Source organism: Solea solea, chromosome 21 (genome assembly GCF_958295425.1).
Source record: "Solea solea chromosome 21, fSolSol10.1, whole genome shotgun sequence".
NCBI lineage: Eukaryota > Metazoa > Chordata > Actinopteri > Pleuronectiformes > Soleidae > Solea > Solea solea.
The window spans coordinates 12,574,312-12,599,653 of NC_081154.1; the positions used below are offsets into that span (position 1 = coordinate 12,574,312).

The 25,342-nt window shown below is 40.7% G+C and overlaps 1 protein-coding gene across 1 annotated transcript; it reads left to right on the forward strand.

The window, feature by feature from the left end:
* Window positions 1–325: 325 nt before the first annotated feature.
* Window positions 326–15,459, forward strand: si:zfos-911d5.4 (uncharacterized). The gene is made up of 7 exons (XM_058621449.1): window positions 326–518; window positions 772–905; window positions 1,406–1,506; window positions 2,239–2,387; window positions 3,337–3,565; window positions 4,602–4,822; window positions 14,091–15,459. Exons 2-7 carry the CDS (start codon window positions 784–786, stop codon window positions 14,256–14,258), a joined length of 990 nt encoding a protein of 329 aa, XP_058477432.1. The 5' UTR covers window positions 326–518; window positions 772–783; the 3' UTR covers window positions 14,259–15,459.
* Window positions 15,460–25,342: the final 9,883 nt, after the last annotated feature.

Below are 25,342 nucleotides of genomic sequence, written 5' to 3' on the forward strand. Positions count from 1 at the left end.
TGTATCACAATAACATTTCACTCAGAAGTACAATTCAAAGTAAGTATTAGAATTTTAGCATAGTGTAGTTTTTACTCCATTACTACAACAGCTGCTGTAGTCATTTATTATTTATATATTTTTTTTACATGGCATCATATTTTCTCCCACCAACTGATCCTCAGTTCATAACACCAGCTGGACATCACGTGGAAATAGCCGCAATCGTTCTTGCGTCAGGCAGAAAAAAACAACGTATTATGACGTCACGGAGGGACGAAATATGATGCTGCAGCTGGTGCACGTGGTCTGTTGTTTACTTCTTGGAAAGCTGGATGTGCTGGTGAAGGAGGAGGAGGGGGAGGAGGGGCCGCGTGTGACATTGTGAAACAGTCTTCCTTCTTATGGAGCTAACGTTACTCAACATTTGGAAAAGGACCCGCAGACCAACGTTAACACGAGGATAATGTTATAGTGACATTTTCGTACGTGTGTTTTTTTTCCGGCTCTTTCCTTCAAAAAGCGCGAGACCTTTCACGGTATGTGCTGTTCTGTCAGAGTGAAGCCTCTCTGTTGTCTCTGCTCTTTGTTCTCAAGTTCACATTCAAGTGTTGTTGCTCACAGTGAATGTAGCAGCTAGCATGTTGACAGCAGGATGCTTCCAGAACACTGGAGTTTGTTTAGTTCAACTTTACAGCTCAAACAACACATTTACAAATGTTCATAACATGTTTTCACTGCATCTGCTATCTGTGTTTTCACTGCCTCCTCGCCATCTTTTTTCCCCCCCAGATAAAGACTAGAATGCTTCAGCTCGAAAGCCTGTTCACCCACTTTCAACCCAGCTCCAAAGCTTCAGAGAGTGTCCAAGGCCAGAGCCCACCACCACACACACAGACACTACCTGAATTTTTACAGCACGTCAGGTGAGTTCACTCACTTATATTGTTGTTATAGTGACAGCTGTGTTCAAAGTTTTTGCTGATAATAACCGCTTTATCCTACACATGAGTGTGTCGCTGATATCAATCCCAGCTGACATAGGGGCAAAAGACAGGGTACGACCCTGGACAGGTGGACAGTCGATCACAGGGACACACATAGAGACACACACCTACAGGAGTGTCCAATTTGCCAAATCCAAATCTGCATGTTTTTGGACGGTGGGAGGAAACCGGAGAACCCAGAGACAACCCACACACGCACGAGAGAGAACATGCAAACACAGCCACAGCCAAATTCAGTCGGCACAACAAATGCCAGTATTGCTTTGTACAAAAATAATAATAATGATCCAGTAATAGTAGTTCATAGAGTCAATGTTGTTCCACTGCCCCCAAGTGGCCTACGATAGATGAGTTTATGTAAACTTAACTTCTGTGTGTGTGTTTTGACTGAAGTATAACCATAAATGTTTTTCTGATAGGAAACTCACTGGCCTGAGAAAAGAGGATGTTTACTGCAACCTGCGAATTCCCGATCAGGTTCAGACGGCCAAAGATGACATCAACGTTGTTATACTCACAGGTTTGGATCTGTCGTCACATGAGAGTTATTAATGAGTCCTGAGCAATAAATAAATATTACATTCATATTGAGATGTGTTGTCATAATGTGATGATCTAGTATCTTAAACATGGCTTTTCTTGGAGTTACTTTACATATAAGTGAAGAATGAATCATTACATGGTCATGACCAATAGTACATTTGCTTATATACTGATGTTGAGACTTTTGTTTCAATATGTATATAGAGCTGCAACTAACGATTATTTTCATAATTGATTCATCTGTCCACATGTTCTCGAATGTCTTGTTTTTGTCCACATAACAAAATGGTTAACTTTTAAGGATTTATTTGTTATATGGAGCAAAGAAATGAAGAATATATTCACATTTAAGAAGCTGAAACAATCAGAAGTCTTGTTTTAATAATGAAAAAAGCTTCAAACTCGATTAATCGAGTAACCGTTTCAACTTTAAATATGTATATCATTAGAATTCTATGTGTTTTGATGCAGTTAATAACATCAGTGTCATGTTAGCGGTTGCACAGTTGTTTTATACACTGTATACACAATGAATTTCCAGAATTTTTTTTAGTATATTGTCATACAACATGATCTTGTACTTTAACACCATCATCCATTGCTATTTCATACTTCAAAGCTTGTATGAACTGTACGTTAAAGTAGTATATTTTTGCTGATACTCAATAATTCACCACTAAACTAATGTTTTTTTCTTTTTTCAATGTAGGCCACGGGATCTTCTGCATTGACATAAAAACCTGGAGAGGCACTGTGTCTGCTCGCAAACAAACCTGGCATGTTCAAGTGAAAGAAGAGGACCAACATTTTACCAACACCTGCATCGAGCAGACTGAAGATCCCCTGAGAGCCATCATGGTAAAAAATGAAACGAAAAATGCTGAAAATGTTAAAACAGCATCATGAAAACCTAAATGTCAAACTGTTTCGCATATTTAGGTCCAAGGTCCAATCAATTGTCCGCTACATTGTTTTCATCTAAATCCCAGCAGTGTTAAGAGCATATGAGTCACCGGAACAATTTATATGGAAATTTCAAACACTAGAGTGGCGCTTCCTAAACTTCACGAGTGGGCACTCTTCATTTGAAAGAACATAATTATGCTCAGAGGGAGGGGAGTGAAAGCAGGCAGGTGCCTAAACACAGCTGTCACCTTATGGGCCTGGGTCTGTTTGGAGTCATTCATTACCATCTCTATAGATACTCAGTGTGGACTGACGGCAAACACACACTGCATTTTTAAAATAGTTGTTTGAATTGGATCTATTACCTTCATTTATCGACACAAAGCAGATGGAGCTGGACCCATTTGAGGATGTATAATTTCTCCAAAAGGGTTCTTTAAGAGATTAAAATCTTCCATCACTGAGACGTACTTTGTGAATGTTGACTGTGGCTGAATTAGTCAACAGGAAATTATTGATATAATGCTGATAGATGATTAGTAGGTTGTTGTTTTTTTCTTATGTGATATCAATATAATGATTTTGTTTCTTTCTTTTTTTTACAAAATAACAGAAGTGCACAGACATAACGAAATAAAAAAAGACACAAAAAGACAAATGGAAAGATGTTATTTGAAGAATCAAAAAATGGGCTCAAGGATTCTGTAAAGCCATATCACTTTTTCATACTTTTAATTTTAAGAATACAAAAATACATGATGTCTCAAAATACAATGTTTAGCAGTGACAAAGTAATTAAAATCAGAGACTGATGATAGATTAATGTAAACACAGCAACAAGGATCAGTAGTCAAAGTAATCATTAGTTGCATCTCTGAACTTTCTTCTTCTCCTTCTCTAGACCAAAACAACGAACTTGTGCAACCATTTGAAGAGGAATGGAGTGTCCGTGCACCAAAACCTTTTCTTCCCCAGAGTCATCTTCCTCTCCCCGGACTGTGATCTGGAGGAGGAGCTGAGGAAGAGGAAGGAGCTGCTCTCACACAGCCAGATAGATGACTTCCTGAGATCTTTCAGGGAAGGCTACATGACCTGGATATCAGATGCACTGACTCCCTCCTGGCTCTCTGGTGAGTGAGTGAGTCCTTCAAAGATAAACACGATTATTCAAAGTCTTAATACATCCCAAACACGCGCTGTATTTATATTATATAAATCATCACTTTCTACATACTTTCTCCATGACTGAGGCCTCAAACGTCCTTGTGCTTACAGATCATTTTCAGTTTTTAGAAAGTGACAGAATTGGCAGCTGTGACACAATAAATTAATGAAATTAATAAAACCACATGAACAAGTAAATCCACTCATCAGTGTTGTTTTTATGACCTGTAGTGCTATGGTTATCCTTCACCCTCATTTCATGACTTTTTAAAAGGGCTGATTGATTTTGAACACCAGACCATTAATTTGCGCGTCATATTTCTTTAACTTTTCTTTCTTTAACTAAAGGTTCGGGCACAAGGCAAGTGTTGCTGACATATGAGTCTTCCAGGAGCCCTGAGACATATTTTAACCCTTTAATCCGAGCGCATCACAGACGGCACGTTGCATTACCATAATTACGTGACAGTTTGTGCTATCGGAACAATTCCAACGGTTTCTGAAAGCTGAGAAGTTGCACGTCAAAGCCAACGTGTGGTTATTACGGTCATTCCACCCACGCTGTTGTTGGAAGCCGGCAAATCAGTGTCTTTGACACCAGAGAGGAGAGAGTTGGAAACATTTCTGGACATAAGTTTCCATTTTTTGGCAATCAAATGAAAAAAAAGTGAGTTTAAATATGTTGTATACTGTTCAAATTTAAAATTGTGTACAATGTACAACTACAATGTTTTTTTTATTTTTCTTCATTTCAAATTGTTAATACACTATTTTAACATGCAGTAAATTGTAAATAACTGCCAGATATTGAAAGTTATTTTGGAAAAATGGGCAAATGCATTTGCTCACAGAATCATTTGAGCAAATGCATTGGTTAAGACAGTGTTACATGTCCAAAGTGTTTATAGCTCTGTTGAAGTGCATATACTGTGTGAAGTTCTACAAATGTGAAAAATGAGGTCTTAGATGAGCAGTTCACCACGAGCAGGTGTCTTTCTGCAGGTCATCTGTCATACAGGCAGATCGAGACAGTGCGCAATGTCCTGAGGAGCGTAGGAACGTGGGACCTGGTGAGGCTGCACTGTGGCGACCAGCTCAAAGGAGACTACCAGGGCTGCCAGTACATCGCCGTCAACCGCCAGGAGATGGACGCACTGGAGTTTTCCAGGGTCAGGACACTGTCTGCTGACTCACTGTGGGCCCTGCTGGGACACACTCCACAGGTCAGTGCACTTCATGGTCTGCATACTAGTCATGAACGCGTGTGTCACTGGCTCCGAATAACAATGTGGAGCAGCGCCTCTAAAAGTGGGAGGAATTGCAGCTGAGCCTCCTACTGTGCTATAAAAAATACTTCCATTTACCAAACATACGGAAAGATATTAACATTCAAAAGTGATATGTCACTAAGTTCTTGTGTTTTTATGTCAATACATAATAGGGTAATTATCCTTATTTTGATCAATATTGAGATTTGGATTATTTATTGGTTATAGATTAAAAAAAAATGTGATCCGTGCTTTATTCCTTAGAGGTTTTTGCAAAATCTTAAGGACCCACATCCTCTGAAGGTCTGATGTGAAGCAAACATGAACGAGACGATCAGCAGGTGGCAGTATTACTTTATTACCGTCTCGTTCAATATTCAGCCGTTCCCCACACGTTAAAGGAAATGGAACAATGGCTGTAGTAGAACATGACAGCACTTTCACAGTTCATTTAAAACAAATAGAGTCATGTCTAATTGGGAAAAAGTCACCGTGACTTGTATAACGATCAGATTAGGTGATGATAATCATGCAGTGCTGGCCAAGAGCGACTCATTTGAGATAAATATTTTCATCACATCACAGAGAAAGACTTCATAATTATCAATCTAGTTTCAACTCATCAAAGTTTTATTTATTTAGATGTAAAATAGAGATTGGTTGAAATAAAATGTTTTATTTCTCCGTGTACAAAAAGCTGAAAGACCTCTTTTTGACTTGACTCGACTGTCTTCATTCTAGTGCTCTCCCTTGATAATTTCCATTCACACTCCTCATTAATTAGCGCTTTAACTCCTCAGTCTCACAACTGGCTGGAGTCATTCTGCTCTATAATTGAATAAAAAAAACGTCATTTAGTCTTAAAAGTGTCACCTGAGCCTATTCACGTCCTCGGAGTGGTTGAGATCTTTCTGGATTATTGTTGTTTATTTTAGTGCAAGCTGATAAATGGTAATAGGAGAATGATATTTACTTAAATAATGGTTGTTTTATGATAATAAAAACATCAAGTATTAAATTATTCTTACTGTGTGTGACTGTGCCTTGGTCGAGGCTTAAATAAATGTGTTGCATGAATGAAATGTTAAAGGTCACAGATGTGTATGACCCCCCCCCGCCGCCGTTCTGCAGCCATTACAAATTCACACCCTCCCTCTCAGCACCCAAACACTCACCCTCACTCCCCTCCAACCCCCTGACTATATGTATTCCCCCCTCTCGCCTCCAGCTGCTGTACATTTGATACATGACCCGACGATCATTAGACAGTCTTCAGCAGGCCCTTTCTCTAGCCCGGGGGGACACACACGACGACGACAACAAAATCTATTATTTTCAAAGAAATATTTTTGCAAATGGAGGCGGCGCGTGGTGCGTGGTGCGTGTCCCGCCACATATTTCACAAAAATGTGTCACTTGGAAAACACATTGGTGGACATCCTATTTTTCCTGCCTGTGTGTGTTTTTCTGTCCCAATTATTCAGCTTTGATATTAATGAAGAAAATGGAACTTTAAAGATTGTGCTTCTCTGAACCTCACCACAGTCTTCCCTCTGAAGGAAAAAAAGAATCCTAGCTCGTGTGTGTAGCAGCTGTGAGGGGAAGCTTGGGGGGTGGCGGAGGAACCCGATAGCTCCCCCAGGCATATTTTCAGAGGCCAGATATAATGCACGCTTTTGATTTGTTACTTGTAAACACACAGACGGGAAAGATCTGGGATATGACCCACAGTTTCACTCGGGCATCTGTTTGGTTGTAAGAAGTGGCACCAGATGCATCCACAAAGCCACCGCAGAGCCACTGTAGGTGTGTTCCTGTGAGCTCAGTCGATTACTCTGTGGAGAATGGGATGTTGAGATGTCCCCAAAGTAGAGAATGATTGAGTAGAGTGGCTGTAATTTATTAATTATGGTCTATATTCTTAGACCACGGTTCTGGCTTCATTCAATTTGTATGGATGGAGGGGGGTAATTACAGTGTGTGTGTGTGTGTGTGTGTGTTAGGGAGAGAGAAAAAGACCTTAAGATCTATTCATGTCATCATTTAAAGTGCAGGTTAATTACGTTGTTCATCCGTATGTTCATCTTCTCTAAAAATGGCACTGCTTCAGTGCCAGTTAACATAAACCAGGTTATCCAGAAGACTCATAAATGAAGTTTAAAAGAGAAAAAGGAGGATATAAGTGTATCATTGCATCGCTAAGAAGCAGCACTTTGAGTTCCTCTGACCGTAACTTGACGACACCCGCCTATTCGCTGATTAAGAGCAGTGGAGCCACAAAGCAACAAAGCTGCAATTTCACCAGCAAACACGTCGGCTAACGAGTAAACCAGACGAGATGTATCTCATATGTGATGCTGCCTACAGCTTCCACAGGGACGTAGCTTGTTAATTTAACGCCCCTCCTCACATTCCTGCCCGTTTGGCCATCTCCCAGGCTGCACGTGTGTCACAGGGCTGTAATGGACAGGCGGGTGCACCTCGTGCTCGGCACAGAGAGAAAAAGGCAAAGAGGGGAGACATCAACTGCTTTGTGGTGATAATGAATGGAGGCACACAAAAGGCCTGGAGCTGGGCATTTTACAAAGCCTGCACATTCTGCTTGCCTAAAGAGATAATATTGACAACCACTGTGGCTTTTTGGTCTTTTTTATGTGGAGGGGAGGGATATATTTAACCATTAATAATCAGACTGTAGGTACTTTATATTAAAGAAGTATTAAAGAAGTTGTGTTTTTGAAAAACAACGCGGGTCAATGTGCATTTGGTCAGTTGTGGAAGGACGATGGTCTAACTGCAGGTTTTAAAAGAAAACCTTTTCAAAGAATTTCACATACTTGAAAATGACTTATTTGCACAACTCTTTTTTTTTTTTTTTTTACGAGAAAACTGCTGGGAAATTATCGGGCATGTTCAGATTTCTGTAATTGCGGCATCGCTCTTAGGACAACAGGCAAGTAGAATTAGAAATAATTTGCGCCAGAGTGTGTGTAGGAAGCAACAGAGGGAAGCTTGCTGTGCAATTACACATGAGAAGAGTGCTGCAGAATCACAAGTGTGTGTAATGAACTAGTGAAGACACCAGCACTTACACAGTGGAAGGCAATGATAAAAGCTGCCTTGTAATAGCCTGTGATTAAACTTGGTAAAATCTATTTTTTCACTCGAGCACTAGACTGCAGTGAAGAGTCCCGTGGAGAGATTCTGCATCTGTCAGTTTGAGGATGACTCAATGTGTTTCCTCCCAATTCATCACCCAGCATGCAGTACCAGTCATTTTGGAGGGCTCTTCAAGTGCTCTTTTGTTAATTTAGTTAAACATCAGACCGCCACAGTTCACGTTTTACACATTCCTACTTAACACAGGTGGAGATTGAGTTTGAGTAAATTTGAATACATGTTTAAAATAAAGCTCCCGGCCATTAATATTCATTACGGTGTAATCTCTTTGAATATGGAAAGAGCTGTGGTTGTTGGTGATATCTGTGATCTGTGCATAAACACTGCGTGTGTGTGCACTGAACGCAAGAAAAGGATCACAGTTCTGCACAATCCAATTACTATTAAATTTAACAACATGAAATAAAGAACATGCTGTTCAACTGTGTGTATGTGTGAAACAAACAGTTCTTTAGTTTGTTTTTGAGGTTTTGCTTGGAATAATGTCCATGTAAATGTAAATATATACATATATAATGTTGATAATTAATAGTTTTAGCAATATTTTAAATCCTTTACGTCCAACTTACCGTCTTAGATTTGGACGACACAAGCAATTGAATGAAAACACCACAGACTCTGGGTTGAAATTAAATTTAAAAAACAACGACAGGATCATATTCCAAGTCACTTACCAATAATATTGAATTACTACTAATTACAGTCCTACTGTTTAGGCTCCATAAAGAATTTTCCCTATTAATGAGTCTCTGTCATCAACTAATCTGGCATCAAATGCTGGATTTATGATCTAATGGAAACTTTTTCTTTTTCTTTCTTTCTTTTTTTGTCTTTTTTGGTCTCCGGCCAAGATTTTCATTTTATCTCAGTGAGCTGAGCTATTTGTTTTGGGGATTCAGGATATTACGGTGATCCCCACTGTATGGGGCTGTACGATATGATCAATAGGGATTCATGAATAATGAAGAGGCCGATTGGAGCAGAGACACTTAATTACAGTTTCAAAAGCCATTCCCGTTAATTGAGGAGAATAAAGGTGGTGAAGTGGACTGAATTTTTTAACGCTGACTTTCCTCTATTGTTCTAATTATTTAAATACGAGAAAAAAAGAAGACAAGAAGCTGCGTTTTTAGGACGCAGCAGCTGGCGTCTTCGTGCATTTCTGTGTTTGTCACTTAGCGTCGTCGTTTGTTTTGTGCTCTCGGTTCATTTCCTCGGACCACCTGTGAGCAGACTATCGTTCTTTTAATGTGCGGCCTAATATGCTGCATATCCAGACAGTGTGTGCAGCAGATACAGTACGTAATTGACAGCCCTGCCATCTGTTACAGTTAGGTGAAATTATGGATAAACTAGTTAACACACACTTTGGCCCATTGTCTGTTGTTTTGATAATCACCCTTAATAACGGACGGCATCAATATGGTCTTTAAACCTGATTTGGGAGTTAATGGAGTTAGATGGGGACAGTCAGTGTATGCTCTGGGGGTAATGCTGTTAGAGATGTTCGTAAAGAGCAAATTAAATCAGTCATAGATTGTGCTCTCTCAAGTCAGCCAGACAACCAGACCCATTGAGGAGAAAAAGGAGCGGGATTCATATTTTAACCTCTCGCAGAAAATGCACTTATGCGGATGAAAATAAAGTCAGAGCCGGGTGAATGGATGTAAATGGTCGTTGCCGAGAGTCTTAATGGCTTCCTGTTAGCAGAGGCAGGTTGTTTGGAGGCAGAGATGCAGCTAATCAGAACTTAACCAGTCCTTTTTTTTCTTTTCTCCATGTCTTCAGACAAATGCAGTTATGGATATGGACGTTCACGTCCACTAAACTTAAGTTAAGGCATCTTAATGGACGGTCCATAGCTGCAGCACCGAACAGCTGAGTTATGGCGTTTGAGGATTTCAGTCTCTGGACTGATGCCATCCTGAAGCAATTATTACATGAATTAGTTGTTCAACAGACACCTGTTGTTAATTACTAGCTAATTGTTTTAGGCTTTTGTGGCGGGAAAACTGCTCTTCATCCTGTATCAGTATGAAAGGTATCAGACACTATCAACACTCACGATCGAGGTGTTAGTAGAAGACATATTTTGACACATAATCGATCGAAACAGCTTAGTTAGAAACCTCGACTGGTTATACCAGCAGGGCGTCGTGGAACAATTCATTCTTTGCATTCTTGGAAGCATTGGTTATAGATTTTCATTTCATTTTAACCCTTTAACGCTTAAGCCTCAAATAAAAAATGTACGCCTGGCCTTTTTTGCTAATTTTAACCATAAAAGGGCAAGAAAATTATCCTGTGAGTAAGTGCTTTTGACAATTTTTCCAGTCTTTTTCCCTCCACGGTAATGCATCAGTCTGGTAAAATAAATAGTTATTAAAGTCACTATAATCTGCCAGGTCTACCTGCACCTCTAGTTCACACTATTACTCTGCTTATTACACCTGCTGCTGTGTTTGTGCTCAGAGGGAAATGTGTGCTCGCCACTGTTGAGCAAACAAGTTGTTTAACTTGTTAACTGTCTGACACACCTGCTGCTTTTAAAAGGTTTGTGTAACATGGAATATATTTAAGATGAAGCATCTTTTCCTGAAAGTGAGTACAGAGAATCTGAAGATAAAATACAGTCATGTCGCCTTTGATAATAATGCAAGTTGATTTGTATCAGCAGTCAGTGAAAATTCGACCAAAGCACTTTTGGTTTGTATGTGAAATCATTTTGTTGTCATTTTTGAACATTATTTACCTAACGTACCCGTGTCAGCAAATCAAACCTAATATCAATCCGGGAAAACCATTAATCTGTTAATTCAAGTAATGAACAGAATGAGTCCAGTGATAATCCAGTGATTACAGCTTCCTCGCAGGTTTGTTAATGTATTCACCCCACGAGCCAAATCACACGTCGTTGATGTAATTGTTTCATCCTGTTTAAACGACAGCAAAACACTTTTGGTCTGATTCCATTGCGTTTGGCTCATGGACAAAGATGTTTGGTGAGTCAGAGGTGTGTTGCTCAGTGTGTCTCCCCCCCAGCACCACCCCACCACCACCATCTGCGTCTGGTGAGACACGGCGTGGAACAAAGAGCCCGTCGTCTGAGGCTGGTGTGGCGTTACGCTCACTCAGAGTTCACCTGAAACACTGCACCGATGGCTCCAGGTAACAGCCCCCGCTGAATGATACCCGACTGGGATTCTTTGACTTTATCACGGGAAGAATCTGAACTTTGTGAATGGCAATACACGCAGGTGGTGACACGTCCCTACCCAATTACACCGCTCCGCGCATTATTCCAGCTCGTCAAAGTCACCCGTCAGACCGTCAATGGCAAGTAATCATGTTTATACTGCAGCAATTAGAGGGAGTCACAATGCCAAAGTTTGGTTTTACAAATCACAGAAGCACTTTCAGGACTTTCAGAACCCAACTGGTTGACACACATCACACATCCCGACAGGTAGAAGAGAAGGAATGCAGTGGAGACTGATACCAGCTGTATCTGCAGGGAGATGTTGGTTCTTTTTTTGTGTGTGTGTGTGTGGGGCGGGGGTGATGGAGAATGAGCTGTTGTGTTGCTTTTAAGAGGCTAAAAGGTGAACCAGAGGCAGGATTTACGATCGTTAGAAGAAGGTAAATAAGAAGAGGTCTGGTTGAAACGTGAGGAGTGATGTCATTTACACAACTCCCCCCCCCAACATCGAAAGTGAGTGCCTCATCATGGTAGACATTGTTAGGTGAGCTCTGAGCCCTTTGTGTGACACCCAACCTTAGCCCCAAGGGTCCTATCCTGGCCATGATGTGAGCGTGATACACACACACTCACACACTCACACACACTCAGGCCTGCCCGCGCTTGAAATAGTAACGATTCTCGTAAGCTTGTGGACGATCTACAGTCAGAAGTGAGACATTTTTAGAAACTTCTTTATCTGATCATCGCCATCTCTTCTTGTGACATGTCACTTTCCATCGTAAAATGTGCTCATCACACATTCCACACGTCTGTCTGCGAGTAACACGCCGTATCGTCTTTACCCTCAGACACTTGGCTCAAGTGGCTGAAAGGGTAACATGTGGTAGCGGTTCCTGTACCTGACACATCATCTCCGCAGAACAACACCTGGCAGGCGGCTCGTCTAGACTGCGCACACAACTCTCCCCTCTTTGATTTTATGCCAAAAGATGGCAGCTTCCTTCCTGTGTGGCATCATCCGATCAATGTAAATCACACTATTTTTTGGTGATTTTGATTTCTAATAATACCGTATCTGTATCTGTAAATGTTCTATGGGAGGGATGCATTCATTTTATCCATCACTGTTGAATTCCACACCATTTCTGTGATATTTATATATATATATATATATATATATATATATATATATATATATATATTTATTTATTAAGACTGAAGCGCTCAACTTCCTTTAAAATATCCAGTTGCTGTTTATCGACCACTATGATTCACTATGATTTATTAGAATAATCCCTCTGTGGTGGTTTTGTGTTGGTTTACGTGATTCTTTGCCACCAGCTGTCATGAAGCAATTTTTTTTTCATGCACCCCAAATTAATAGACACTCACTCACTCACTCTGAAGTGTCTGATGCCATTGTTAATACGAGCCATGTGGCTTTCAGCCGCTATAAGACGCAGTTGTTTGGGGTCTTTTTTGTTTTTCTGTCCCTCCGTCTCCCTGTTCTAATGCACACTAATAAGTAAGTAAATGGTGCAAAGATGTGTGTCTGGAATCGCACTGGCTTTTGTTGGAGATAATTAGGTTAGCAGCAAGAGTGTGCAGGTGTTGAGGGTGTGCTGTGCGCTCATGTTGTGCTGCCGACTTGCTCATATTCGGAGGCTGTCAGGGGTGTCGCACTTCCCATCAGCCCCCAAAGCTCAGCAACCTCTTCACTATTAAAATGATCACTTTCAATAGCAGACAAAGGAAAGAGGGAACATATCTAGTGCAGGGTATTTTCCCCACCTCTAATGCTTATCTGCCTTTTGATGTCGGCGTAATAAAAGGCCTATTGGGCTTCCACAATGACCTGCAAAATGGACAAGGGCCGATATACTGGGCTCTGACTGTCACTACCATTAACTAAAAGGCCCAGACATTATGGAGAGCCGGGGATGAAAGAACATGGGAAAAAAAATAATAATTGAAAAATTGCCTAATGCTAAAGTGAAAGAAAATGGAACTGTGAAAAGGCACTGTAATATTCTGTTATCCCCCGTAAATGCAGCCAAACAAGAGATGCAGCGAGACATTCTTTTTGAAATGGATGTGGTTCACTTACCTGCATGTCTAAATCTAGTTAAGGCTTCCATTGTCAGGCTCAAACATAACAGGGCGTTTTGATGTAGTGTTAAAGCGTATTATGCCCTACAACCTACATAAAATCAAGAGAGGTATGACTCCATTCAAGATGTGAGGGGGAATTAAAAAAGCTCAGAGAGAGCGAGAACAAGGTTAATTTCAAATGTATTCTGTTTCTCTCGGGGCTGCTGTCGCATCGCTTCTCCAACTGAGACGCACACACGCTTTTTAGGTTTAGAGGAAATTTGAAAGTTTGGGGTTTTATTCAAATGGCAATTATGTATCCACAATCAACATTTTTAAAAAAGATATGGAGGGAGTTTTAAAGCAAAAGGAACTTGTTCTGTATCTTAAGACTTATGTTATGAGATTTTTCAGTGACAATAAGCTTAATTAAATCATGGATTTGATCATTTGTTGGTAAAAAACAACACAGTCCAGCAACTAAGCAGCAGCGTGTAAACATGAAGCAGTCAAAGGTCAAAGTCATGAGTGCCTGCTTAGTTGTGTCCAGGTCAGGAGGTCAGAGTCAGGGTCATAACCCTCAAGGAAATCACCTTGTTTTAAACAATGTGAGACCAGATTGTTTTGGAATAAGTAGATATTTGGGGCCGCTGCTCTGTGACCCCCTGCAGTGAGTTTCTCATGTAGCAACTTTCTAATTCTCTTTACAAAGTGAATAATTTGCCGTTTTTTTCCTCTATTACTCTGCAGGTAACAGTTAAAATGTATAAGCGTGGATCTCATGGCTGGCTGGGGAAGTCCCCGAGCGCCACCACCACCATCCCATCCAACACCTTTGTGATCTTCAGGATCAGCGGAGACGAAACGGACGCTAAAATCCCTGCGAGCACCATTCACAGCATCACACTGAGCATTTAACAGTGCAATGTGGTCCCAAACAGAACTCTAGATTTAGCTCAAAGCTCATCCATTCTTACAGAGTGCCTTATACTATGCAGGTAGGGGAAGGAAAGAGGGAGGAAAAAAAAGCACAATTTGCCAGTTTTCCTGAGTAGCTGATCCTCACTTGCAATATTATGTTAATGAAGATTGTGTCAGACAATTAGCCTGATTAAGTTTCTCTTGTTTTGAATTTCTGGGGGCGAGCCCACACTTTGCACATCTATTAATTAATCATTACGTGGGCTGATTGTGTGACATCAATTCAGGATTTCAAGTGTTTTAATGTGTTAATTGTGGCAGTTTAAAAAAAAAACCCACTGGCCTCTGCTGCAATGAGGGCTGAGTGTGTTACTGCCTCTTTGGGTTTTTAATGGGGAGTGATTTACGGTCTGTTTCCACAGTGCAACTGTAAGGTGCTTTATTAATATGCTCGACTGCACAGTGAGGGGGGGACGATAACGTATTCAAGAGCGCACAGGCGCAGCCAGCAGCACCATTCATAACTGTGTCTGACTCGCTTTCCATCAGTTACCAGGCTCGCACAGCTGCGCTAACAGCTAGCAATTGTATTTACTGGGCCTGGTAGTGGCCAAAATGAAGTTATTTCCATCAAGATATCAGTGCCTTTAGCTAATGCAATAGAGAGAGCCTCTCTGTGTCCATGGTATCTCTCGCTACCTGAGACATCATTACACTGTACTCAAACTCAAATGTCTGTTTACTGTTTTACCTGAGGGACAGAACACAGGTCGTCGTACAAACAGCCCGGTGTTGTTTGCAGCAGTAGACGCACATTTTTATAGACTCTGGTTGTTGTTGTTGTTTTTTTCTAACAGTCAACTTTGCTTTATTTTTGTCGGTGTTCCGAAATTGATCGCTCATATTTACGACATGAGACGATCTGGGATGAAGACGACATTACTAACTTGAAGTGAACTAGTTATGTGCATGCAGGTTTTACTGTATTTTTTATTACGCAATATAAAAAACAACAACAAAAAAAACGATAATTTAAAAGAAAAAAAGAGCACTTTCACCTCAATCAGTCCACCTCAAGAAGAATGATCGCTTACTTTACTCTTCAGTTGGTTTATTTAAGCATGTTGGTTTCATTCACTGGTGTGTTCCTTTTTTTGTATTTGTACTATAGTGTCATAATAAACCGATATGACGTTAATGATTCAATGCTTCTTTTTCTAATACATGGGCCTCGCCCCACATTTTTCCCATCACCTCCAGCTCCGCAGCGAGGCTGACGATCTGTAATACTGAGTCTTATAGACGGAGGGCAGGCACCAACAGCTCCCTCTGCTCTTTGAAAGCATGCAACAAGTCTCCAGCGCAGTAAGACACACTGAAGATTAGATATGGATGACTGGCCAGAGGGACAAAGCCAGCTCTGTTGGGTAGCATAGCAGTGACTGAGGGATAGCGGGAGGGGTGGGGGCTGAGCGGAAATGGACATGGGGATCAGACCAGAACATAGTGTGACAAGGTAACAAGGTAAAATGATCCAGGCTGCAATTCTTCTAGAAACTGAATCAATGCGGGTTCTATTAAAATCCAGACATTGAGTTAAAGTGAATCTATAGTAAAACACAATCAGCCGTGCTCTGCAGTGAACATGCATGTCATTTAACCTACAGAGATATCCTCGACCTGTCTCTAAGTTGCTTATTTTGACATATTGAAGGACCCTGTGATCTGGTACATCCAGTAAGTGAAGAACTACAAGTCTTGACCTTGCAATAAAGCCTGGGTGTCCATCTCTGACCTCTTGCCATTTGACTCAGTCCCTGCAGGTTTGTCAGGTCAGGTGACTCGTCTGACCTCTCCTTTGTAAAAAAAAAAAAAAGGACATGGAAGCGTAGAACAGCGTGGACACAGGAGACGGATCGCCTTTGAACGACATACGCGGAAGGAATGAGCAGCCGGTCTGAGCAGCAGTCATTCAGCCGGAAAGCCTGCACCAGGTCGCTGGTGTTTTCATGTGGGTCAGTACCCGAGGACATCGGCTGGTCTTAACTTTCCAATTCCTCTCACCTACTTGACCACAGACGCTGTTTCCACAGCTGAAATTCACAGCTAAACAAACTCAGAATCTCCTCCTCTGTAATTTCATGCAGGTCAGCATCCTCTCTTCATCTTTTTTCTGGGATATAAGCCTGTTTAGTCTCTAAAGAGGCCGACAGATGAGATTATAGACCAGAAAAAAAAGGCTGTGTTTACTGTAAGAGGGGGGAAATAGTTAGGAATGCGCCCCCGATATAAACAGAATTTGAACACCACAATGCACTGAAACATTCAGAGCACTAGTCAATATCCAGCAGCTGACTATTCTGAGCATCACTTGGCTGAATATGTGTATAGAGCAGCTTAAACCTTAAATGTTAAGTGATTCAAAGGTTTATTTCCTAAATAGAAATAAAATCTCTTCAATGTTATTGCAGCTTGAAGGGTCAATACACTCAATCCAAACTAATTTGAGAACTATTGTCATTCAAAAATGCTTTATTAAAAAAAATGGGCTAAATAATTCTGGAAAATGCAAACAGGAACTGGATTTCACCTGAAACTATTGCAATATATATAATATTCCCAGAAGACCTCTCTCACACACACAGTTTTAATATACACTACATTTTGCAGTTAGAGTCCTCAGAAGAGTCATCATTCACTGCTAAATGTCTATTAATTCACTTCAGGGAGTACTCAAATAAAATCTTTGCATTGTTAATTCACCAAAAATAAACAAACGAATGGGCACATGGGCAACAACGGGCAACATCAGCCACCTCTTAAAAGCACTGCACTTGTAGAAAACCTGCAGGTCAACAAAAGACGTACAGGAGTGAATGGAATGAGGTTCTCTCATCAGTTACTGTTGTGAAAAATGGCCGCACAGGAGCTTTTTATGCTCCTCTTCCTCTTGTCCCCATGCTTTTAAGAGTGATACATTAGGGTGGATGTAGAGGGAGAGAAGCAGTGCTCACATCCCACCTGCTCCTATGACTTCACTCACAGTGTTCACACAGGATGTGATTTCTACCTTGACTCCATTAAAAAAAAAAAAAAAAAAACATGTTCACTTGTTACACTTGTTATTTCCTCTTTGGATGAAATGAATTAGCGTTTTCTTCCCTCACACAGTACTATCCGTCATTTCATTACCACAAAACAATTTGTTCATCTTCTCCTCTCCTATAAGTGAAATTTCACAGTAAATAATCAGATGCATGAGCATGAAGTTGGAAGCCAGGGTTACAATCCGCCTACATTTTTCAGGACATTTCAGAATCAGAATCACGTAAAGTACGCAGACACATAGGAGGAATTACTTTGTGTAAAAAGTGAGAAATAGGGGGAAAATAAATCATAAACAAATTATACAAATATAGAAAACATGTCCAAAGTGAGCTGCCTAAAGTTTAGAAGCTCATCCTTACTGAAAGTTATAGTTATAGTTTAAATGACTATATTAGCGCATGTGTATTTTAGTTGTTGCTTCACATTTAAATATTATTGTATTTTAAAGGATGTAAGATTTAGTGACATCTAATGGTGAGACTGCAGATTGTAACAAAAGGACGACTCCACCACTCACCCCTGCCTTTGATAAACATGACAGAGAACTACGGTGGCCTGCACACACCAGAAAGGATGTTTTTCCTCCTCATTTTTGTGGTAAGCCTCCGTAAAGCAGGGAAACTTGGCTGAACACAAAAATAAGGCTTGTCCTATAGTCGTTTGAAAACCAAACAGTTTAGGTCAGGGATCACTAAGTAAATGTGGTTGAGGGCCAATTTTTTTGTGAGCAATTGAATATTTGGGCCAAAACATCGCGTCTCCATCACACAAACGTCTTCAGTCAGAAACAAAAACCCAAGACGAATGCGTATTAGATTCGTAATATTAATATTTATCGTACATCATTCAATTGTAATTACAGCTTCTTCTTTGAGCCTAACATATGCAAGTAGTTATTTTACGGACATGGCTGTCCATGACAACAGCAGGGTTTTTATTTTTATATCTCTATTTTTCTATTTAGTTTAGGTTAACTGTCGATTCTAGTTTTTCAGAATAAAAGCTCTGAACTCGATATGAAATTAGTAAGTAAGTAAGTAAACTGTATTTCTAAATATAAATATAAATATCATTTTTTGTGAAGATAAGCAAATAATTTGATGCCGGGCCTGATACTGATGCTGGCGGGCCAGTTTTGGCCCACAGGCCACCAATTGCTGACTGCTGGTTTAGGTCGTATATTCAATTTCTGTTAATAAATCATCCTAAATGTTACACAATAGAACTTTAAATGCAATTTTTTTTTTCCAGTTTTCATCTCAAAATAGTTTCAGCAACCAAAGATTTTTTTCTCACACACGTTACTGCAGCTCCTCACTGAACGTCAGGCTCTTAATTTTCATTTTAATGGAAATCCCAGCGGGCCTCTGCAGGGCTGCAGTTACATGTACATCTGAGTAAATGTGCTGCCTGTGACAACTGTGAGCAAGGTTAATGCTGCGGATACTAACATCTATCAGTCAGTTTCATTAGCATTATCCTCTGACCCATATCACATAATGTTGTCAAACGTGTCAGGCGGCAGATTATTGAGAGGTGTGATGATCAATAGATAAATAATAGAGTGTGTGTGTGCGTGTGTGTGCGTGTGTGTGAGAGACGCTGCTGGCATGGCTGCAGAACAAACCTCCACCCTGCTGCTGCTGCTGCTGCTGCCTGTCACAAATCTGAACAAACAAATGGAATTGCCAGAGGCAAAAGCCATCAGTAATAATATAATGTGTGGATGATGATGAATTAGGGCCAGACTCCCCAATGCCTCGCTGGTCCACGCACAGAAACATAACTGGGATGAATGCATTGATCCCCGCGTTCACATTTGTTTGCTTAATCTGCATTTGAGTCATTGGGAAAACGCATTGTTTTCACTTCACCGAATTCAGGAAAGTTAATAATGTCCAATAATCAAAAAGTTATTATGAAAGCACCTCCCATTTTGTGTCATTGATTCGACTCTATAATGCACTGCAGCCACTAATCACTCAGACAGGATGCACTTAGGAAACAACAAACATGTTTAATATTCAATAACATAGATTTTTCCCTGCATTTGTGCGTTTTAATGATTTCTTACTTACTTGAGTTTTGTCGTTTTGTAAGCCATTTCTAACTTGCATGTAACTGTATGTGTATTTGAGCATTTGTGTACTTTGTTAAATTCCCGCTATGGTTTGTACAGTTGTGTATGCCGTCATCTCACTTCACTCGCTCCCTGAAAGTCCCACAGTCCTCATTACAGCCGACACATTCGCTATAGTCCTCAGACAATGCTCGCAGTTAACCTACATAAACTACATAAACTATGTTATATTACACAGCGCAAAAAGAAAAACCGACAGCAGAAAATGGCTCCGAGCGGCGTCATTGTAGCAGACGTGTCACATAAGACCCATGAGATCCACACGGCCCACAACTGCCTCCACAATAGCTGTGGTGTAAATGTTCCCGTGCGCTGAAAACTGCCATGAGATCACAGTGTCTTGACCTACATGTCACAGGGGGATGAAGCGGTAAAGACACGACAATGGCTGCATCACTTTGCTGTGTAAATAAGGACTAAATTAAGTGACACTGGACCAGATCTGTGATGTGAAAATGAGCGTTGCAGGAGACCTGATGGTTCCATAGTCCTCAAGGCCTTCACCTCTGTTTTTCCTAAGAACAACAGTGTGACACCAACACTTAATAGGCAGATAATAGTTGGCGTGAAATGATATTCTTTCAGGGGGATTTTGCCAATAATATCTAATAAAGCAGGTTGAAATGGATACAAGGAGTCAGTTAAATCTCGCCCGCAGTCACTCAGAGGCACACAGGGAACATGAGCCTCAAAGATGTGGGTGCATTAGTTCTGCTAAGCTAACCGTGAATGCTAATTGCAGGAAGGACAAACTGTAACCCTTGCCCCGTGGCCATGAGCCCATTACGCAGCACAGAGGGTTTCATAGACACAGGCAGCGCACAAAGAGGCTGCTCTCAAAAGGCCTGCAATCTGATTTCAGTTTAAACGGGGATAACAAGTTACTGTTTTACAAAGTTTCCCTTGGGATCTGCCCTCGTCGCTTCTTTCTCTCTTTTTTTTTTCAAGAAAACTGCCTGTCAGTCAAAAGCTCACCGCAAATCACCACGACAATGCAACAGGTTCCATGTCTTCAAGTGGAATATGCGGCGTGATCCACAGACCTGGATTCAGTTCTCACAGAGACTGACAGGTGGGCTCTCTATAGGACAAGGATCAGTTATGTTTAAGTGCTTGTGGTTTTCACCCCTGGAGGAACTTGACAACCCAGTCATGAAACAAAAATGACACCCAATACATGGACGAGTGTCCTTCATCTGTAGGGACTCTTAAATATTATCTCTCAGCTCTGCAGGCAACACCTTAAAGCTGCAGCGCTGAAACTGCTCAACAAATGGATTTTTTTTTTCTTTGGAGCAGAACTCACTTCTTTTGTGTTTTCAGTCTTACTCCAACCGGCGTGCAAGCGTCTCGCTTTACTGTAGCGTGGGAAACGTCGAAGCACGGAACGCAGGGAGCCGTGTGGCGCTGACAGGCTTTATCGGCATTGTGTGAACTCATTTCACAATGGTTTAATGTGTTTTGATTGAAATCCCTGCATGCTGCACACCTACAACACTGCACTTATTTACAACTGAGCCATTTTTACTGTCCGAGCAAACAAATACCACAAACAAGAGCTCATTACTCTGTCGCTCTGGTGACCCCGCAGGCCATACATTTTCAAACACGACCCCAGATGCACCGACTGCCCTCATCCCCTTAGAAACACACACATTCACACACATTCATCAGTTTGACAGGCGACATGACTGCTGCTCTTCTTTCCCTTTCTTCAGCACCGATTTCCATCGTTTGCTTCTTGAGGTGTTAGTTTACCGCAGCATCTTGTTACCTGACTTCCAGAGCTGGTTTAATAACTTTTAAACATGAGCACGGCTGTTCGAGTCAAACCACTGCCAAATGAGTTCAAATGATGCAGATGGAGCCTATGAGAGAAGGTGGTGTGTTTTATTTCTGTACAGACAGAAGCAACAGCTACATTGCTCGAGTAAAGCGAGTTGGCCGCAAACACAAAAGGCCCCATTTACGCCCGACATTAAAATGCGATTTCTGTAATCAGATTGCAATCAGATAGTGAGTGAACACTTGTAAGTACAAGTAAGTAAACGCAGATGCATCTGCACGTCACCTACAAACACATGAACGGAAAATACATTGGTAATTCTACAATTCTACTCTTTAAAAACCCAAAGTCATTCAGAGGTTTGGAGGAATAAATACACCTCGACGCCACCCGCCCCTGCACTGCCAGCGTATACACACAAACGCTTCCTCAGTCAGGTCTAATAGTGTTCGTCAGTGTTGCCAGATGGAAAATACAGAATTATCATACTGTGACATCCGATCATACCTTCAAAATAAAAGCCAAAACATTTACACACCATACCACTGCTTTTTACGGAAGGGACGTAACCCCGAGCCGTGAAAAGGCAACTCGGTAAAAACAACAACCTACAATATCTTTTACATGAATTTTTCACAGGTGCGCTGATGTAATTGGTCCGTTGCTCCCAAATCACAAACGATGACAATCACATTACTGATCTTACGTCGTACAGTGGGTGACATTAAGATGAAGGATGCAGCAAACATCGGTTACTGTTCACGAAACGATGATGACAATAATCAATACAAATTCATCAAAAGTTTCACACTGCAGCTTTATCGCTCAGCCATGTTTCTAATGTGTTCCTTGGGGACATGACTTTTTTTTTTTGTTCAGCACCAAAAGTAATACTAGATTTTAATGGATATCAACAATATATCAAATTTCAGTTAAAGGGGAAACTTGTATTGGAAGTCAATGAAACAGAATCAAACCAATAAAATATTTGTACTCTGTGAATTTAAATATATATATATACCCACATATGCAGTATATCTATATATACATTGTGTATATTTCAGCACATCACACATTGTCATTTACAGCCTCAAAAACACATCTGGTAAATAGTTTTCGGGGCGTGATCGTAAAAACACCAAGGCCTTGTGTTTCATTATAAATGAATAATATGCCACAAAAAAAACATAGAACCTGAAGCCCCAAAATCTCTGACCCTGCTGTCACGCCTAGAGATTTTTGATTTACTATAACCCAGCTCCCAGGTGAGTCCCTCTCACTAGTCCGCCCCAGTGCTGCCTGCCTGCCCGACCAGCAGAGAGATGGATGACTGCGAGTGTGAAACCTAGCAGTCGGTTACATGGCCTTGAGCTTCACCGTCTAATTAGGCTCTAATGTAACTACAATGCTCTCAAGGAGACGCTGTTTTGCCCACCACAGCTCTTTAAAAGCCTCCCCGGGGCAGCGGGGGCAGCTTGGAGTGAGGTGCAGTGGCAGGACACAGCCACATCCAACTGAAAGGCTCAGGTTTCACCCTCCCTGCCGGGGTGGACTGGCAACAGGACACTGACAGGTCCAGGATCTTTATTCTGACACGCTCTGATGCACCATGTTCAAACTGTCTGATAGTTATCATATCATCCACAAATACTTGGTTATAAACCTTTTAAATCTTCATGCCATGACTAACTTCACACTAATTCCCCAAAATGTATTCTCTGATGCTTCTAATAAGTAATATTGACTGTTTTAATGGCTCAGAAGCAAATATATCAGAAGCTTTGGGTTGCCAAGTTGGAAATTAAAATAGCCATTGAAAATAGCCACAATGGTAAAGCTTCTCTATGTAGCTTTGTGTTATCCAGGAGGGCTATATTTATTTATTTTTAATCAAAACTTTGCACATGTGTAGAGTTTTTATAAAGTGAGAAAGTGATCAGTTATTAAATGATGGGTTTAATGTTTTGTGTCTTCCTTAAGACGTTGGACACAGAGAGTTTTGGTTTGTGCAAATGACAAATTCTGGCATCATTATATTTGTGCACTGATATTCTGTCAGTTGGCCAATTGTTTGATCAACAGCAGCTCCAGTGTTAAAAACAACAACAACAACATATAAATGAGGATGTTACTGCTCCCAAGACTAAATGGCATTTAACTCTGCAGGAAGCATAACAAGTGCACATCCCAAAATGTCAAACTACCCCAGTAACTGATGGATTATATAGTAAAAATGTGTTTTTAATGTATAAATTATAATAAATCCTTTGCGTCTTCCTAAGGTTACACAAAATAAGGAGAAACAAATCTGAGACTGAGATCAATGTCACAAAGAGCTGCTCAACTGCCACTAATAGGAATTGATTTTTAACACCATCGTTAACTGCTGCATCCCATGATATTACTCATTTCTGGCGAGGAATAATAAAATAAAGGTGTTTTACGCTCATTAACAACATAACTGATATTATTATGAACATATTAACACATAGTGTGGCTGTCTTCATCTCCAGTCAGTATGTTGCAGTGAAACTGAAGACAAACCCAGAACACAGAACGGTGTCAATAATATGAAACAAGAAAGAAAGAAAAAAACGGTGTCAATGTTTTCCTGATGCATCATGTGATTTCCTCATTTCTCAGCACATGGACAGTATTATCAGCTCCATATAATATTAGAAACCGGTCTTGAGAGATAAGGTGTCTGGTTGAAGGTCATCCTTGCCCTCTTGAGTGAACATAAGAGCCATTTGTGGTCGGGTTAAATGCACCTGACAGGCTGTTGGAGCACAATCACCCATTTTAATTGTCATGTAACGGTTTCATGTAGAGCCAAACTGTCTGCAACACTTCAGCGGTTGGAAACCAGAGCCTGGCCACACAACCACACATGTGGTTAACTGGGCCTGAGCTGAAGGAACAAAAAGGAGCTGGAAGAAGCTCTCGGGAGACTGACGTGAGGGAAGCTGCTGATAATGCAACAGATGTACAGGATCTGCTGCAAATTGTTTAACTACAGACATTCATTTAATCCTTGTGGTACAGAACAAAATAAGTACACTTTGCAAGCTTTGCGGAGGTCACTCAAATATTAATTGCTCAACTGCACCTGACAAATTGGCAGCTAAAGTACTTTTTCCCCTCTAAAAACAACTATCCACTACAAGCAAGGAAACCATAACGATTTTAATGCACACTCAAAGAACTCAATTTTCCAATTTAGCGGAAGCCAAAGATGACAGGAAGCAAAGGTAATTCGCCGTAGCCTCAACAACAACCCCCCGGGCCATTCTACGTCTGTTTCATGAGCAGTAATTATGTACCAAAATGAATGCCATTTCATATTAAGCTGCAGTCACAACCCAACGTCAAAGACAGACTCATTATCAGCAATCATGGGAATGAGTTACATCATTTAACCAAACCGAACTAATCATTTCCAGGATACCGCAGCGGCAGATAGAGCCATTAGAAAAAATTGGAGCTCTTAAACAGAATAATTGACATCTCTATCTTCTCTGCTGCATTGGCTGAAGGGCTTCAGAAATCACATTAGTTGCAATTGAAAATGTGAACTGAGGGGAAAAGACGCCACTTGAGGCTTTTGCAGGACAGTGCTGTGATCATTGTTCCCATTCATACAACAGCAACAACGGCAGGAAAAAGGTCTGCCATACATCTGACCGTCAGCAGCCTAACAACTACAATAAAATTCAGCTATAACAACATCGAATGACCCGATAAAAACATGCCCATTTCCTTCTTTTCCTGTAAATGACAGAATTTGGCAAAAATGATAAATAAATGATTATTTTTGGTGCATTTTGAATCAATAAATAAGAAAGAAACAGACCAAAAGTGCAAGGAAACCGTCAGCAATGCTTCAAACCTGATAAACCAGAATTTACCAGGGGGTTCTAAATGAAAATGCGTCATAAAAAAGTACGTAAAATGTCGAAAATATCATTTAATTTTAATGTTTCAGTTCCCGTCGCAGTCCGCCAGACGCAGCCACTTCACCCAGTTTAGTGGTTTTCTCCCAAATTT